The following is an 18,369-nucleotide window of genomic DNA, read 5'->3' as shown; positions in this document are numbered from 1 at the left end:
CAAGAGTGCTTGCTGTGCAGATGAGTTCAAATCCCCAGACCAGAGTATAATAATGATAACAACAACAACAATAATAATAATAATAATAAGCACAAACAAATGAACAAAACAAACAAATTAAAAAAAAACAAAAACAAAATACCTTAGGTAGCTGTATGCACCTGTACAGACTGTGGCACCAGCTCTGGTGTGGGGATGGAGTGCCAGAGGAGGCTCGCTGGGGCTTGCTGGCCAATCAGCCTAGACAAAAACAAAACAAACAAACAAACAAACAAAACCCAAAGCCAATGAGCTGCAGATTCCTGTCTCAGAGAAAGAAGGCAAGGAGCAATAAAGGAGGAAGGAGAGCATTGGTTGTGCTTCACTGCCTTCTGCATACATGAACATAAAAGCATGTAAGTAAGCATTGCCAAGCATGGGGCCATATAATCTCAGCACTCCGGAGAAAAAGGTTTCCTGATCTTTAGGAGTTTGAGTCCAGTCTACATAGTGAGTTCCAGAGCAGCCAGAGCTGCAAAAAGGGACTCTTTCTTAAACACAAACAAGTAAGTTATATAAGCACAAGCATCTGTGCACATGTGTAGACACCACACACACACACCATGCACACACACACAGACACAGAGACACATACACACCACACACATACCACACACACACACACACACACACACACACACACACACACATTCCTTTCTCTATGGAAAAAGAACACACAAGAAATATTCTTTTCCTTCCTTCCTTCCTTCCTTCCTTCCTTCCTTCCTTCCTTCCTTCCTTCCTTTCCCTCTTCCATCCCTCTGTCCCTCCGTCCCTCCCTCCCTTACTCCCTCCCTCCCTTGCATCCTTGCTTGCTTCCTTTGTGGTTTTGAGAGCACGGCAGACCTGACATAGCTCCTCACTGTGGAGTAGAATCATCTCTCTGTATGCTTTCCCCTAGGACTGGAAGTAGCACCTAGAACCCTGTTTTACCTTTGGGAAATTTCCAGCTCTTCTTTTTCTTGTGCTTCCCCTCCCCCATATTGTAGGGCAAATTATCTAATCATCTTTGACTAAATTGACAATATTCTAGAACCTCTAGAAGCTTGGAGAATAGATAGACCTGGGTTTCACATCACGAATCCAGGCCACTGAAAAAAAACGCCAAGTCCCTCCCTAATAGTGACCCACCGAGCCATCTTTCCAGCCCAGTTATCTTAACATTCACTGTATGTGGACTTTTCTCACACTTTCTCTCTGGAGGTGCCATCATGTTAGAGCAGCTACAGAAAGGAGCAGGTCAGACCTTTGTAACTGCAAGTTTTCTGATATCTGCCTGTCCAGCTCACTGGCAACCAGTCAACCAAACCAAAGTCACTCGTGCTTGTCTCTCTTAAAAAGCTATATGTCAAAAACACTGCACAGGGGAAAGGTCAGCCTTCCATGTCCTAAACACTTAACTCCAATCACTTTATAAGGTAGATGGAGTCCAAGGGGAAGGAGTTGGTCTTTAAATCAAAATAGAAGACTTGGAACTTAGTCTTCATTGTTTGAGGCAGGGTCTCTCATTATTCACCACTTTGTATACCAAGATAACTGATTGATATAGTTAACCAAGGTAACTAGATTTTGAGGATTGCCTCCTTTCTTGCTATGGTGGGATTACAGATGTGTGCTGGGATTACAGATGTGTGCACTAGCACATCTAGCTTTATGTGGGTCTTTTGGATGCAAACTCAGATCTTCACAGTTCCATGTCAATAGTTTAGACCACAAAACCCCTTCCTCGGTCTACCTGTTGGCTCTTTACTGATCATCTGAATGTCAGACACTTGGTAAAGAAACAGCATGGTTATATTGAGATGCAGTCTAGAAATTGTATCATAATCAAACTCCTTTTTACTGTTATTGGTTGATTAGTTGGTGGTTGATTTGTGAGTGTGCATGCATGCATGTGCCCATGTGTGTGTATGCACACACTCATACTAGAACCCATGTGTGGAGACCAGAGGACAACTTGCCAGAGTCAGTTCTCTTTTTAAAACTATTTGAGTCCTGGAGATGGAACTTAGGTTGTCAGGAGGTTGGTGGCAAACATTTTTTACCTGTTGATCTGTCTCGCCAGCCCTCATGATCTTATTATGTTATCATCTCAAATATAAAGTAAGAAAAGGATATAATGACAAAAACATCATTCATAACGACACAAATGGAGGCGATCTTGGGTGGAGGAGGTCACACTATACAATTAGGAGTGAAAATTCTCCTCCTTCACTTCCCACGAGTGAGTGTCCATTGCTAACAATGGCCATTGTTCCTTGAGTCCGGCACCAAATTCTCTGCTGCTCCCTTCCATGCTCATTCTGCAGCATCAGTGGCCTCTGCCCCTGGAGCACAGCTTCCTTAGTTTGTTCCTTCTCCCATTCCTACACTCACAACCTATTTCTACCTCGGTAGGCTGCAAAGGACAACAGGGAGAACACATCTTACTTCACTTAGTGAGCATATTTGATGGTTCACAGAATTGCTGGGTTCAGGAGTTTATGTTCTTTATAAACTGTTTTAAAATTTAATTAATTAATTAACTTGGTAATGAGGTCTAATATAGTCCAGACAGGCCTCAACTCACTGTGTAGCCAAAGACATGAACTTGAACTTCTGATTCCCTTGCCTCCACTTCCAAAGTGTTGGGATCATGGACGTTCACCCGTAGGCTAGGTTTCAATGCTGGGGATCAAAGCTAGCAGGTCATGCTTGCGGGGCAAGCACTCAACCAACTGACCCATATATCCAGCTCTTTGTAAGTAAGTCTACCTGGTAACATTGTCTTAAAGATCCGCTAGAGACAGAGAGACATGTTTTCCTTGATTCTTATATGGAATTAGCATATTTGAGGGTCTCGAGAGCCTACCCGAATCAGTAGTCAGTTGCTATTCTTGGAGAAAATCACTTTCAGAAGTGGCATGAGCATGACTGGAAGCAGGGAGCTAGATGTGAATCATTGTTTTCCAAGGCAGGGAGAATTCTTAGTCTAAACATAGACCCCCGGCCCCTGAGATCTGCTGCCCTCCTTCCTGTCTCCACCCTTAGGGACCTCCCCGCTGCATTCTGTTCAGGATTCCCTATAGCTGTGACCCGGACATAAACAAATAAACAGCACTTACCAGACAACTGCTGCTCTTAATGACTTTCAAAGTGGGCTGGGGAGACACTCATGCAGATGGAAAAACAAAAACCTAAAAATACAAGTCAGCATATAAAAAGCATCCAATACATATAAATAGCAAGCTTCAGTACAACAGGCCCAGGAGGAAGGCTGGGCATTCGGGCTTCATGGGAGGGACTCAGGTTGGATTTGTAGACTATCTCTAGGTGGAGGCTGGGCCTGGCAGAAGGCAACTAGAAAAGTCGCAAGAACCAGCAGACAGAAGAGATGGATAGGAGAGAGAAGCACAGGGCAAGGAAGCCTCACTTTTATTGTGATGGCTGAAAGGAAGTGGAATTAACAGGTTTGTAGGGACATGCGGCAGCCATTCAACTTCATTTTATTTCTATTTTAGTATAAAGTAGTGTACATATGTGTGTGGGGGGGGGTCACATGCACTCACATACAGGATTGTCACCACTATCAGAGGACAATTCTGTAGAGTCAAAGGTCCTCAGGTTTGAGGGGCAAATGCCTTTCTTCCCTTGCTGGTCCGCTTTACTTTTTATATTATTTGATTTTTAAATTTTATTTTCTTTGCTTTACTTTTAAATTTCATTTAAATGTTGAGCTTTAATTTTATTGTATTTAACTTTTTTTTTTCTATTCTTTTCTTCGGAGCTGGGGACCGAACCCAGGGCCTTGCGCTTGCTAGGCAAGCGTTCTACCACTGAGCCAAATCCCCAACCCCTGTATTTAATTTTTAAAACTGTATTTTATTTATGATAGTGAAAATACACATTCACGGTAGTGGAAATACACTTTCCATTACAATATTGAGACTCACAGAAACCCTTCCAGCATTCTGCCCAGGAAAACAAACGAAACAAATTGTGTAATCGCAAAACGCACACAGAATTTTGCCTTCAGGTTTGTGGGAGCCCTTCCTTTCATTCCAAGTTGGGAAACTTCAGTCTCAAGAGTTTATTGTAGAAAGTTGCAAATCATGACACTCCCCCTGAAAGAAACATTAGCCAGGTAGGGAGCGCGAGGTAAGACTTGCAAGGAAACTCAAGACGTGGCTAATCCCCCACGTACTTGTGAATCATCCAGCTCCACAGAGGAGTTGGAGCAGGTGGCCGCCTTGCCTAGCACTTCAAACTGTCCCCAAGCGCCTACTTCTGCTGTCTATTCAGCTTCGTCCGCTAGAGAGAGGGTCCTCTCACTTTTTCAGAGCAGAGAGAAGCCACGCTGCCGGGTTAACTTGACTCCATGGGGGTCACTCCATGCACGCATCTCTGGAATCCATTCCCAGACGCCGAATTCATTGCAGAGGAGATCCTTGGCCTCCCCACCCCCTCCTTTCTTTTTGACAGTCAGTTAATAAAGACTCAACAGTAAGCAGCTCCCAGTGATGTCATCTGGGACTTTGTCCACAGCGCCTGTATTTACAAGCTCGCAGCAACCACAGAGCCGCAGCCCCAGCCTTCCAGGTCTCTGCAAACTCGCCCTGGATCCCAGGCTGGATCGCTGGCTCCGTGTGGCAGATCTTCAAGAAAACCCAGACTCCTTCTTCCAAGTGTATTTTTGAATGCTTCGCAAGTAAACAGGATCACAGCCGGCGGACAGCGCTGGAGAGACGCTGTGGGAGCTTTGCAGTTCCTGGCTCCGGGACCTTGTGATTTCCATTCATCAAAGGGAAGAGCTCGCTCCAAGTAAGACTCGTGGGATTTAACAAAAAAACAAACAAGCAAAACAAAACAAAACAAACAAAGCGAAGATCTTGTAACACTTTCCCTCTGATGTTTCTAGCTTGCTTTCCGTTTAAAATGAGATGCTGTTTATGCATTACTGCAGGCTCTCTTGAAGCCACAAGTATGCATTTGTTCAGAGTAATTATAGCCCTCTCAACTTAGGCTTTCGCGGGGAAGGAAGCTAGCCGCTAACAGGACTGGGAATTCGGAAGGGGGTCCTACTCCTAAACTGATCCTTCACTTTTTGTAGTGGGTGGGTGGTTGTTTTCTGTTCTAAAACAAATGCCAGCTAACCAAGCAAGACAGTTAAGTTGACCTGAGAAAGTTTGCAGGAAATTCTAGGACTTTAAAAACTGAATGTGAGTGTGCGCTTGGAGAGAGACACCTGCTTCCTCTAGGACTCTTTTTGCGCGTTATGGATTTTAATATGAGCAAGATGGTTCTCAGTTCATTCCATGCAACTGTAACGTCTCCTTAGTATCTCCTGCAGACTTTTCTTTCCTCTTCTTTCTTCTCCTGCCTCCTTTTTTTCTCCCTTTTCCATTTCTCCTCACCTCCCTTCCCCCCACTTCATTCATTTTCAGCCATCTCAGAACTGGAAACTCCTCTGCAACTCAAGTCTGTCTATTCTGGCCCCTCCCCCGGTGTCCCATGGAGAAATGCTGGATGCTCTGATGAACTCATGATGGGAGCCTGCCCAGTTCATGTCCCACTGACTAAGTACAATTTTGACACCACTGTCTGTGGCAGTGTGCCTCTCCCCATCTTTCTCTTTCCCCAAAGCTCTTTAAACTTTTCAGACATTCTCTGGGGTTCCAGCAAGGAGAATCTGTAGAGGGTGATGCCAATTCAGGCAGGAGCGTCCTTTTTTTACTCAGCCTGCAAGGGACACACAGCTCAGTAAACCATTGCCTGGAAGTTCTGCTTAAGCGTCCTGTGAACTTGCCTTGCAGGGGTTTCCTGCTCTGTACAGCAGCTCAGACTCGTGCTGGTAGCAAGTCTCAGCTGACTGCTGCCCTCCACCCTCCACCCCTGACAGCTCAGGACTGACTGGCAAGAAGTGGCTGTCGGCTTGTTAGCTCCTGCAGGAGAACTCCATGACTCATTCTGTGAGACTGGCTTTCTCCTGAATTCAGGTGCTCTGTCAGCACCCCCAGGAGCCTGTGAAGTGACAGCCTTCATGCCTTTCCCCTGGGCAGTCAATATGGAAAGGTCTTAGCAATCTGCGGCTATTTTCTATGGACTCCTAGCCACCTCCTGCCTCCTGGACAACCCCCCAGTTCTCCATCAAAACATGCTCAGCTTGTAGTATGCCCTATGTATTATGACTCCATATTCCTTGTAGAATTGTGTTTTACATCAAAGAACCTGTTACTAAAGATTGTTCGATACCTGTGTTCTCCCCTTTATGAGGCAAGGTTTCATGTAGCTCAGGCTAGCCTTGAACTCCATATGTAGCCGAGGATGGCGTCCAGCCCCCAAATTATAGACATGCTAGTCTTATGAAGTACAGGAGGTTGAACCGGGGCTTCCTGAATGCTAGACAACTATTCTACCAGCTAAACTCCATGCAGCCCCAGAAGAAAACACTTGTCAAAAGGCCTCCGACAGAGCCCTGCTGGAGAACCTACTAGAATCTGAACCCCACACAGCCCAGCAAGCACTTAGAACAGAAACAAGATCCACAGGTGGTACCTGTGCCTTCTTGTAGGAGTGGGGCTCAGTGCAGGTGTACAGATAAAGGGGGGCTGGCAAAGAGAACATTCCTGTTTTGGCTTTGGCTCTGGTTACCTGTCTTAATGTCTCTGTTCCTTATCGTTTAGCTAGCAAACTGAGGGAAGCCCTGTGATTACTTTAGGGAATGGCCCAAAGGCAAGAAGGTCAGCCACCGCAGCTGAAAAAGTCCAGACGGTTTTGCACAGGGCATGCTGGAATATCTGTGTTGATTCCCAAGTCTTACACCCTTCCTGTCCAACCTCTAAGCTTTAAACTTCCTTCTGAGCCACTCGCATTTCTTCCTTCCCCTCCACAGTGAGGCTTTCCCACTGTTTTATTGTTGATTTCTCTTAGCCCATCTTTCCCTTCAGCCCGAATCTCCCAGGTCCCAGAATCCCATTAACTCCCAGTCAGCTCTAGTTTCTTTTCTTCTGGACCATTTGTCCTGATTGGGACACCATCAGAGAGCTTCTGCAGACACTCTGGGTGCGTGTGATAACGGCATAGGCGATTAAAGTGTCTTCTACCCACCTTTGCCACAAGGCTTGGGGGTTTCTGGTCACATTATCTTGAGAAACTGTGAGGCAGAGTGACAGAGGGGTTGTCCCCAGGCTGGGCTGCCCTTATTCATGCCCTGCCTCTAACACCTGCTCCCTCGTGACCCCTGATAACTTGCTAAACTTCTCTGTTCCGGTATCCTGAAAATGTGCAATATAAGCACGGCTTCTTCCTAGGAGGATGAAGAAGGATATCACAGGGCCTAGGAAGACGGCTTAGTGGGTTAGAACATGTGCTCAGCAAGCATGCAGACTTAGGTTTGGAATCTCAGCAGTCACCTGAAAGACCAGGCATGGACATATGCACCTGTAAACCAGGTGCTTCAGGTATGGAGTTAGGAGATTGCTGGGGCTTGCTAGTGACTAGACTAGACCCAGGCTCAGTGAAAGAGCCTGATTGGAGAAGGTGGTGAGGGACAAACCAGAAAATGTAACATTCTCCTCTGGCCTTCGGAGTGATCACCAGTGTAAGTACCCATTCATGCATCTGGGCATACACCCAGGCTACATTCAGATAGATTCATATATACACACATGAACACATGAACAATACACACATGTATACAATAATATTATATATTAATTATAAATATCATATATACATAAATTTATAGATTACACATCAATTATATAAAACTATATATAACACATAAAGTTACAAATATAATAATCATTATATTTTATATAATTGATTAATATATAATATGTAAAATATTATATTTTATTCATTACATAATTATAATAATTAGCATATTAAGTATAATCTCTCATATAGTAAATAGTTTCAAGCCTTACCACACATGCAATAACTGCCCACAGACATCACACCTATGCATATATGTACTCATTCATATTTATAGCTTCAACACGCATCACAGAATGTGGTATTTATCACTTACTGAAGTGGTCTTTAGTTACCTTTTTCACATCTATGCCCCTTTCCAGACTTAAGAATTTAGAGCAGAAGCCATTGGTGATCTTGTTTAGGAAATTTTCCCCAGTGCCCATGTGTTCAAGGCTCTTCCCCACTTTCTCTTCTTTTAGTTTCAGTGTATCTGGGTTTATGTGGAGGTCCTTGATCCACTTGGACTTGAGCTTTGTACAGGGCGATAAGAATGGATCAATTTGCATTCTTCTACATGCTGACCTCCAGTTGAACCAGCACCATTTGTTGAAAATGCTATCTTTTTCTCACTGGATGGTTTTAGCTCCTTTTATCAAAGATCAAGTGACCATAGGTGTGTGGGTTCATTGCTGGGTCTTCGATTCTAGTCCATTAAATCTTCCAGGTGGGAGTCGTAAGTAGGTGTAGTTAGAGATTCAGGTTATACAGATGGAGCTCACAGTTCAGCTATTGGGAGCTCCTATCTGGTGGCAAATGTTCTGGACCTGAATGCTCCTTGGCACTTCGCATTCATCCTCCTGCGGTTGACCTGTGGCACCTCCCTTTGCATCTGATTTGTTTTCAGGCCTTTGTGCTTCCCATCCTAGGACCAAGTTTTCTTCCCTCCCTCCCCACAGTCAGGTGTCCCATGTCCCATGTATAAGTGTGCTCATTGGTTTTACCGCTTAGCCTTTGTGTTTCTTGTCTCTCAGAAGCTAAGGTCTGCTATGCCTGCTCCTCCTGCCTTTAGTAGATGTGCATTGAGCCCACGAGTGAATATTGTTTCCCAAGTTCCTCCATTCCCACTAAACTCCTCAGTCTGGATTTTTTCTCATGACACCATCTTGGAACCATTCCTAGTTCTCCTCCTTGCTCAAGCCATGTCTCCCTCCCACTTCAGGGAGAAGTCTGCAGTCTTTCAGCCCATCTGGGATTCTGTCTGTGCTTGCTGCTGTCCAATGAAGTGATCACACCTGGTGAGAGTCAGACTTCCTCAGGAAGTCTACCTAATTGCTGTAGCCCCATTTAAAATGGTTAGGACAGCTCAGTGCTTAGGAACACTTGCTGCTTTTCTGGGGAATCCAGGTTTGGTTCCCAGCATCATATGGGGACTCTTGCAACCCCCATTAGCTACAGTTACATGGGATCTGATGACCTCCTTTGGCCCCTGCAGGCAAATGCATTCACCTGTATAAACTCACACACACACACACACACACACACACACACACACACACACACATTTAAAATGTAATAAATATTTTTAAAATGCTCAATGTAAGTTTTTTTTAATCTATTTTTTAAATTTCACATTTACCACTGGATTCTAGTGAGTTTGCGGTTGGAATCATGAACTGAAAAATTGTGATTCAGTGCATAATCCAGTACGGCACCCAGTCCATATCAGAGGATAAGAAAAAAGCATGAATACGTGGTTGGTGGGCACTGTGACAGCATAGTAAGCTGTTTCTTTCCTACACACATGATGAGTCATTCCCCAGCTAAGCCCTGTGTGGCTTCATGTGTGATTTCCATGTGTGATCTCATTAAGACTCTTACTTGAACACCCAAGGGAAGAACACTGAGGTTCAGAGCATCCGAGTACTGTACACAGTACATATGGGTAATAAGGAGAGTCCAGCTTCAAGCCCGAGGCTCCCCTCACCTCTCAGTGTGGTTCTCTGTGGGTGTGCAGGACTGATTGCCTTAAGAGTCTCACCTGGAGTGCCCTGTAGGTCATTCCCATCTGCCCTAGTCCTGTCCTGGAACACTGATAAATCAGATGAACACATCTGCGTGCCAGCCAGGTGAACCAGAGACATGTTCTTGGCTTCAGAATGATCAGAAGCCAATGCCCAGTCCTTTGGTGGCATGTGTCACCACAGCCAAGAGTCACGTGTACCATGGATCAGGTGATCATTAGTTTCGCCCTTCAGCCTCTGTGGGTCACGAGGACAGACCTATTTACTATCACTCATCCATGAATGTACAGTGGATTAGCTCAAGTTTATGGTTCTGAATGTCAAGCTCGCTTACATTCTTGGCCCAGGTGTTTGTAGGTTCATCTTGGCCAACTGATAGCAGGGAGATCAGATTCAAAACTAAAATTATAAGTAGTCCTAGGTTCCTTCTAAGGTGACTCTGCAGACAAGGTTCACCACGGCAGTAGTACTTTATGGAGACAGATCTTTCAATCTTGAGACAGGGCCTCTTGTGTCCTAGGCTGGCTACGAGCTATGCTCTGGAGCCAAGGGTGACCTTGAACTCTTGAACGTTTTGCTTTCAACTCCCCATGCTGGGGTTGCAGGTGTGTGCGCACCACCGCACCCAGTTTATAATGTGCTGGGAATGGAATCTAAGCATTTATGCATGACAGGTGAGCATTCTACCTACTAAGCCCCATTCTCAGATCGCAGTTTGCCCTTTACATACATACAAAGATATGGAAGCTTACCTGCCTATTGGTTTATCTGTTAATCCATCCATAAAACATTTCTGTGTGTTCTGTGTGTTCCAAGGTATGTATGTACCTTAGAGTGGAGTTGTGACCATTCTACAGATGTTCTGATTTGGTTAAAAACAAAACAAAACAAATACAAGTAAGACTTACGAAGCACACACGGTTTGCTTCCCCCTAAACAGTGCACCAGAGTCTTACCTGTGTGGAGGTGGTCTACCAGAGACTGCGGTGTATTTTATCAGGGTGCAAAGTTGGTTTGGGATGCATCAAACTTTGTTTGATGGTGTTTGTTTGTTTGGGGTTGTTTGCTTTGGTTTTTGTTTTTTGGATAAAGGTCTCAGGGAGCCTGTTCCAGCTTCAAGCTCACTGTGTAATGAAGATGACCTAGAACCTGTTTCCCCTACCAAGTGCCGGGATGGCAGGTGTGCAAAACCATGCCCAGTGTAGGTGGTGCTAAGGGGGCAAGCCCAGGACCTCATATGTGCTAAGCAATTGCTTTACCAACTGAGTCACATCCCGTGACCCTGAAAGCAGATTTAAACAGTCAGGAAGGTTTAGACACCGAGGAAAATCACCGGGCTGTATAGACACAAGTAACACAACAAGCACATTCTTTCTCCATTTTCTAACCTTACAAGGACTATTGCCTTTCGGATTTCAGACGCCCAACTGCACTTCCTTAGCAGATGAAAGACTACGTCTCTTGGGTGCACAGAGCATGACCCACACGTTTACCATGCCTCAAAACGCACTTGTCTAACAAACTATGTCCTGTCAGTTTGGAAGCCTCAATTATACTAGGTACTTCCCCATTGTTCCATCAATTAATCCTGGTATTTTTCAGCGTAAGAAACCTGATCCCTCCTCTTAGAAATAAACATGACTGGATTAGTGAGTCCCTTGAATCGACTTTGGATGCACGGTGAGAATCCAGTGGACTGGGTTCAGGAGTAAAGTTCCAAGTCTGTTTGGGAGCATAAGCCCGGATAATAACACAGCCTATGAATATGATGGTGCTGAATGAAAGAAGAGCTGTTATTTCTGAAATGTGGGAACAAGTGTTACTGTCAATTGCCTGTCTGACAAACTGCCCCACAAAGACTACACGCTTCATTTGGTAAATTGAATCTGGAAGCGTAGACCTGATCCAGACCTGTTCAAACGATACCCCAAATCATTCCATTGTCTGTGGTTACTGTGTCTTACACACTTCAAAACTCAACTTAGTGGCCCAGGGAGATGGCTCAGTGGATACAGCACTTGCCGTGGAAGCAGTGGGACCAGGGTTTGGGTCACCAGAACCCACATAAATGCCAGATGAGCATAGTGGCCTCCCTGTAATTCCAGCCTCAGAGGGTGGAGACAGGATCCTGGAGGAAGTCAGTTAGGGAGGCTAGCCATATTGGCAAGCTCTCGGTTTGTCTGGGAGACCCTGACTCAATGAGTAAGGTAGAAGATCAATGGAGGTTGAATTCCAATAGCAAGTAGGTCTCTTTGCACACATGAACACACATGCACACACATGCACACACATGCACACACAGGTGTATGTATAAAGGCAAAATGACCAACTTAGAAAGCAGAGCAATACTGAAAGTCATAGGTAGCTGCATGCTTTCCCGAGTGTGACTTTCAGAACTAAGGGACAGTACTCAGGGCTGATAAGGAGTGACTTGGGATTCTCCCATCTCATATTCCTGACTGCTCCTCCACACCCTATTCCTCAGACATGTTCTTTGAACTGCTTTTTCAGCTGTTTCCCCCCATTTAAATTTTTGCTTTATTAGCATATATTATTTTGACCTGACAATGATTTTCCTCTCCCACTCCCACTAATCCCCCTTTGCACCACATCCCCTTCTAATTTCATGTCTTATTCCTTCCTTCCTTCCTTCCTTCCTTCTTTGGGATGTGGTGATATGGAAGCATGTTTCTTTAGGGTTGCTCACAGGAGCATGGACAACTAACTTCTCAGTGGTTACACCACTGAAGAAAGCGTCTCTCCCTCCACCAGTGACCATTATCTGCCTACAGATTCTCCAGGATGGGAGGCTTTTTGAGTCTCTCCTTAGTCCACGACAGAATTTTGGCAGCCCAGTTTTGTGGTGATATTTCCCGGTAACATTACCTTTATCAGGGTTATATGTCAAATTACTTCTAATTACGATCGGTAACCATACAGTTCTCCCCACCTCTCCCTGTCCATTGGTGTGGTTGCATTACCATTCTGCTTAAAAGTATATTTAGGGCCTATTTTATCATGTATCTAAGTATAGACATTCCTCAGTGTCCACTGGGGGTTGGCTCCAGAGTTCCAACTCCCCTTCAGGAACCTCAAATCCATGGTCCTCCCAGATATACGATGGCATGGGATCTGCATGTAGTCTAGGCCTATCCTTCTTTAGACTTCAGATCATCTCTAGATTACTTATCAAATCTGATAGAATGAGAACACTGTGTAATTTCCATGTTTTATTTGTTAGGGAATAATGACCAGAAAAAGGATCTGTAAATGGTTGGTGAACCTCTTATATTTCCTCAAATATTATCTTTTTCATTAATATTTTAAATATTTGTCTCTGTGTGTGTGTGTGCATGTGTGTATACGTACACGTGTGTGAGAGAGAAGGATACATACACATATACACACAGAGACAGAAACAGAGAGAGAAACAGAAACAGACAGACAGACATGAGTAGACTACAGGTGTCCATAAAGGCCAGAAAAGACGTTCCCATAGGATATCCTGAAGTTGGGGTTACAGATTGTTTTGAGCCACCTACTGTGGGTGCTAGGAGAGCAAATGCTCTTTAACAGCTGAGAAGTTCTGCAGTTCCTTTATTATTTAAAAAATTATACTGTTATTACTATTCTGTGTGGAGTGTGTGTGTGTGTGTGTGTGTGTGTGTGTACGTGTGTGTGCACGCGCGCGCACAACCATGTAGGCTGTTGTGCCTATGCAGTCAGAAGGCAACTTTACTCAGTCACTTCTCCTTCTGCCTTTACATGGGTTCACAGAATCTAATTCAAGTCACCAGACCTGTGTGGCACTCACCTTTATCCACCAAGACATCTTGTCGACCTTGCTGAAGTATTTTCAGACTCCTGGTGTTTCAGTCTGCAGCTACAGAATTTGGAAACAGAAGGATCACTGTATTTTTTTTTCACCACTGAGTCGGATCATTTATTATGATCACATTTCCTTTCTATTAACACTTTCCCCTAAGTTATTACTCGCACATGCTCACTGCTGCTCTGCGCACAGTAGCAGAGAATTGGAGCCTGTCTAGATGTCCCTCAACAAATGAATGGATAATAAGAGTATGGTACATACACCCAAGGGAGTTTTATTCAGCTGTAAAGAAAAATGAAATCATGAAAGTTTCAGGGAAACGAATGGACTTGGAAAGTAACGTAACATTAAGGGAGGTGACCCAAACTCAGAAAGAAGAAAGCTGCATATTCTCACTTACATGTGGATTCTACCCGCCCCCCGTGTGTGTATCAAAATCGGCATAAATGTAGGGATGGTCTAAAGCAAACAGAAAAGAGACCAGGATACGGTAAAATTATTGCAATGAAGAAGAGCTGGGGAAGTGGGGAGAAAAGGACATATGGAACTTGAAAGCATCTAAGAGTCTTGGGAAGGGTACAAGAAGCAATGGGGACAACAGTGGGGGGGGACAGTGAAGGGAGACATAGGGAGACAGGACTCTACCACACACATTCATAGAATGATCCTTTCTAAAGCCTAGTGTATTTTATTTTAACAATAAAAGGATATTTATATGCAAATTAAAACCCCAAAATTTTAAAAATGTGATTACTTGCCTCAGGTAAAACAATCCACTCAGTTTCCCAACTCTGTGGTGAAATGTTCTCAGCTGTTCAAAGCTGAGTCAGAAGTAAACATCCTTTAAAACCACTCTTTGCGGAAAATAGGGTTTCAAGTCACCAGAGAATGCTTTTCCCCCACTCCATCTTCCAAGGGGAGAAGTTAATTATTAATTGCGCCAAATGAGGAGTAATTGGAAATGCCTGCTTCCCTCGTGTCTTTATTTTAATTATATTCAATTACTCACGTTGGGGTAAACAGAAACGCTCTCGTGTGTTGTAGTTGGCGAACAGCATTCATTCATATCTGTGTCTGGGGCACCGTGAACCCTCAGCGCCTTCTTACTGTAGGAAATGCCCTTCTCTCTGAGTCCCTCTGACGGCTAGCATAGCCTCATTAGAGGAAGGCAAACGGCAGGCAAAAGCAACGTGCTTTTGTGAACAGATGAATCGAGTTGGGGGTGCTGCATAAAAGGCTGGTTTTTTTTTTTACCTTCCTCCTTTTCCTGTCCATTATGCTTCCGGCTCAGGAATGTGAGGAGCGTTATAATTGGGAATCTTCAAAATAGCTTACCAAGAAGCCAGAGGACTTGACATTTAGACAGTTTTTAGAGGCTGCCAGTAGAGGGCCTTGTTAAACTGAGTAAAAGGTTCTCACCCTGCACACCAATTGCCAATCATGACAGCTTACCTGTTAAAGAAGCTATTGTTTTTTGAGACTGTCTAATGAATAGCTTTAAGATTACCCAAGTGATCTTTAAAGTACATTGTATTTCTTTGTGTGTGGATCGAGGAGACATCTAAGTTTCCGTCTTCATTGCTTTCTTAGTAAGGAGTCAGAGAATCAGATAGATCATTAAAAACCCATCAATCAAACTAGGGCTTTGGAGGCCTCATCATTAAATCTATAGTATGTGTCTGTCGAAGTTGGGGTGAGGGGCTCTGAGTCCGCTAGCTGGGTCTTAGTATTGGCTGCTGAGTGTGGAGAAGGAAAAAAATGACAGTTTGCCTATTCTAGACGTGGATTAACCTTGTTGCTGACAGTGGGGTAAGGCCCATGCTAAACAGAATCTCAGCAGCAGTCCCGAGTCCTGCTCTCTGGGGCAAGTCCTGCTCTCCTATGTGGCAAAGCCTCTTTCCGATACAGAAGGGAGGAGTTTAATAAGAGGGAAGAACATGTGACAGATGGTCTTCGTCCCTGCCCTTTCTGCTGAATTTAACAGCCACGAAGAAAAAACTGACTTCCAGAGTCACTCAGTGTGTACCCTAAAGTCATTCTCTTCCCCCTTGCTTGCCCGCTTCCTGCTCCTCTTCCAGAGTCTCTCTTCTTCCATCTCTCCTCCTGGGACAACTCAGCCCAAGTGCCTTACTTAGGAAGGCTCTTCTTACCTGCCACACCCCTTATCATCTCAGTGTGGTCATTTCCACGGGCACTTATCACTAATGTAATTAAACATATGGCAGGTTACTGATTACGAAGGTCTCCCTCGGGAGGCAAGATCTTCCTTGGAGGCAGTGTCTCTGTGTGTCTTATAGTTTAATATTAAACTTAGCACCTGGAACAGTGGTTGATGCCCAGAAGGTAGCCTCCACACATTCGGTGAGTCTGAGTGAACATAGGCACATGCTCTGGATTTTAGGTGAGTGCTTTCTTCTCTAACACTTAAGAAAAACATCCACTTTAGTGTCTCAGACCTTGATGTTCAAAGCTGCTGGTGTTCAGAATGTCTGTCTATGGACTTGCAACACAAAGTCTCAGCATTGTTCTTTTGTGTAACTTTCAACAAGTGGACAAATGTCTGTATTTCCAGTAGTCATGGTGTTTATCAAACAGGAGCTCTAGAAATCTTGGAATCAACGAATAAGCAAGTGGACATGAGTTTATTTTTCATTTTCTTTCATTTTTTTTCAAGGGTGTGTGTTTGTGTTTGTGTGTTTTTGTATGTATGTGTGTTTTGTGTGTGTGTGTGTGTGTGTGTGAGAGAGAGAGAGAGAGAGAGGAGAGAGAGAGAGAGAGAGAGAGAGAGAGAGAGAGAGAGAGAGAGAAACTTTATGCCACAGCCCACATATACAAGTTAGCCGCCATCTTACTGGAGTGGATTCTCTTTCTATCATGTGAATCCAAGGGATCAAACTCAAGTTGCCAGGTTTAGTAACCAGTGCCTTTATCCACTGACCATCTCAGCAGCCCTTAAAAAAATCTCCTTCCTTTCTAGCTTCCTTCTTTCCTTCCGTCCTTCCTTCCTTCCTTCCTTCCTTCCTTCCTTCCTTCCTTTATTCCTTCCTTTTTATATTCCTTCCTTCCTTTCTTTCCAGACTTCCTCTCCCACTTTCCTCTCTCCCTCTATCCTCCCTGGTTTGCTCTCCTCTCCTTCCACTGTGGAAGGAGGAGCAGACAGACAGACAGAGGAAGAGGCCTTTAGGTGTCTCATGTGTACTTCCAGGTTTCCTTGTTAGGCTAGAGATCTCCTGGAGGCCTGTAAATTATCAGATACTGCCTTCCCAAGATGTCGTGTAGTACTCAAAAAAGACCAGAAATCTGGAGTCAGTTAGCACCATTAAAATGATGGAAGTCATGTGATTATATATAGGTTCAACCCCAAAGACAGTTACTGTTTGATATCCATGGGTTCCGTCCTGGGTTCTGACGTCTCCCTTTCAGTCAGTTAATTTACCTCATTGATGTCCTTATTCTTTAAATGCAGCAACACAAATTGATTTTTATCAAATATATCTGAGATGTTTACAAAGGTGGCCCAGCCCCTTTGTGTGTACATAGTCTCCTTATCTGTTCCTCATAGCAGTGCCCTCTGAGATAAACACTGTTGACAATCCCATTGTGGAGACGAGGAAAGCCAGGAAACCCAGAGATTCATTTGTTTGAATTACATAGTAGACTTTGACCTGGGCATACAGAATCTTCACGTCCTTGCAGTATAGTTTTAAGGGAGGAATGAGTTAAGGCATGTAGAGAACATGAGCAAAATCAGACTCAGATGCAGGGTGACCTTTGCTGTCTTGGTTGGCTCTTTGTCACGGAGGTCTTTTTTTTTTTTTTTTTTTAAGTATAAATCATTTATTTTCCTTCTAATCCTTTGCTCAGTGCATAGATGGCTTTTCTTCACCCTTTGGGTTGACAGTTTTCTCTAGGTTGCTGCTGATGATAAGATGAAGCTCCGCATAGAAGGCTCTCAGGTCCAGCACCATGGCCCTAAGCGCCCCATAGGCTGCTTCAACTCGCTCGTGCACGAAGGCCCGGTAATCCTTTACATGGGTGTCCTTGGAGGCCTTGGCCACAGCATCCCCACGCTCTGAGAAGTACTTGGAGATGGTTGTCTGGAACGCTTCCACTTTGGTCTTGACAGCACTCACTCTCTCCAGCACCTTCTCCTGAATTGCCACCCCAAAATCATTTCCATCCTCAGTCTTGGGGATCAGGTGCTGGATCCGTGTGATTACCAGAATGCACTTCTCTTTGAGAGTCTAGACTTCTGGCTTAACCAAGGCCAGCAGGGCCAGAAGCTTCTCGTTCCCAGGGAGGAAGCCACACTTAGGGACTTCTTTCTTCTCCTGCTTATCGGTTCCCATCTCATCATCCTTGGGTGGGGGATCTGGGATAGGGATGTCCAGAGGAGCCCCGAGGGAGGAGAGGTCAGCCACATTGAGGGAATCCTCTTTCGAGAACTGCCTCAGGGATATGATTTTTCGTGGCAAGAAAGTGCAGAGGAAGTCGTCAGCCTCCTGGAAAAGTCTGAAGGCGTCCACCTGTTTACGGGATTCTCCACTCAAGTGAACCCCACAAGGCTTGGCCATGCTGGCCCATTTGCCAGCTCTTGAATCTGGGCTAGCAGCCCCAGCTTTCGCTTTCACTCTCCAGGCCCAGACCCACCCCGCCTCCTGTCACGGAGGTCTTTATAGGTCCTTATAGGTGGAAGACAGATAATGTTGTCAATTGTCATATGACCCAGTGTTGGAGTCCTGTGAGTGAGTGTGTGTGTGTGTGTGTGTGTGTGCGTGTGTGTGTGTGTGTGTGCGCGCG

General features: G+C 44.6%; 1 protein-coding gene across 1 annotated transcript; it reads right to left on the bottom strand.

Annotated features, from left to right (window-relative positions):
• Window positions 1–17,393: 17,393 nt before the first annotated feature.
• LOC116910986 (proteasome activator complex subunit 2-like) lies at window positions 17,394–18,164 on the bottom strand. Its single transcript, XM_032914698.1, has one exon. The coding sequence runs from the start codon at window positions 18,141–18,143 to the stop codon at window positions 17,814–17,816; it is 330 nt and encodes a 109-aa protein (XP_032770589.1). The 5' UTR covers window positions 18,144–18,164; the 3' UTR covers window positions 17,394–17,813.
• Window positions 18,165–18,369: the final 205 nt, after the last annotated feature.

Source organism: Rattus rattus, chromosome 10 (assembly GCF_011064425.1).
Source record: "Rattus rattus isolate New Zealand chromosome 10, Rrattus_CSIRO_v1, whole genome shotgun sequence".
NCBI lineage: Eukaryota > Metazoa > Chordata > Mammalia > Rodentia > Muridae > Rattus > Rattus rattus.
This window is presented reverse-complemented; position numbering and strand designations above follow the sequence as displayed.

Excerpts from the sequence above, each read along its gene's own strand:
- LOC116910986 (XM_032914698.1), bottom strand. The coding sequence starts at position 18,143 with ATGGCCAAGCCTTGTGGGGTTCACTTGAGTGGAGAATCCCGTAAACAG.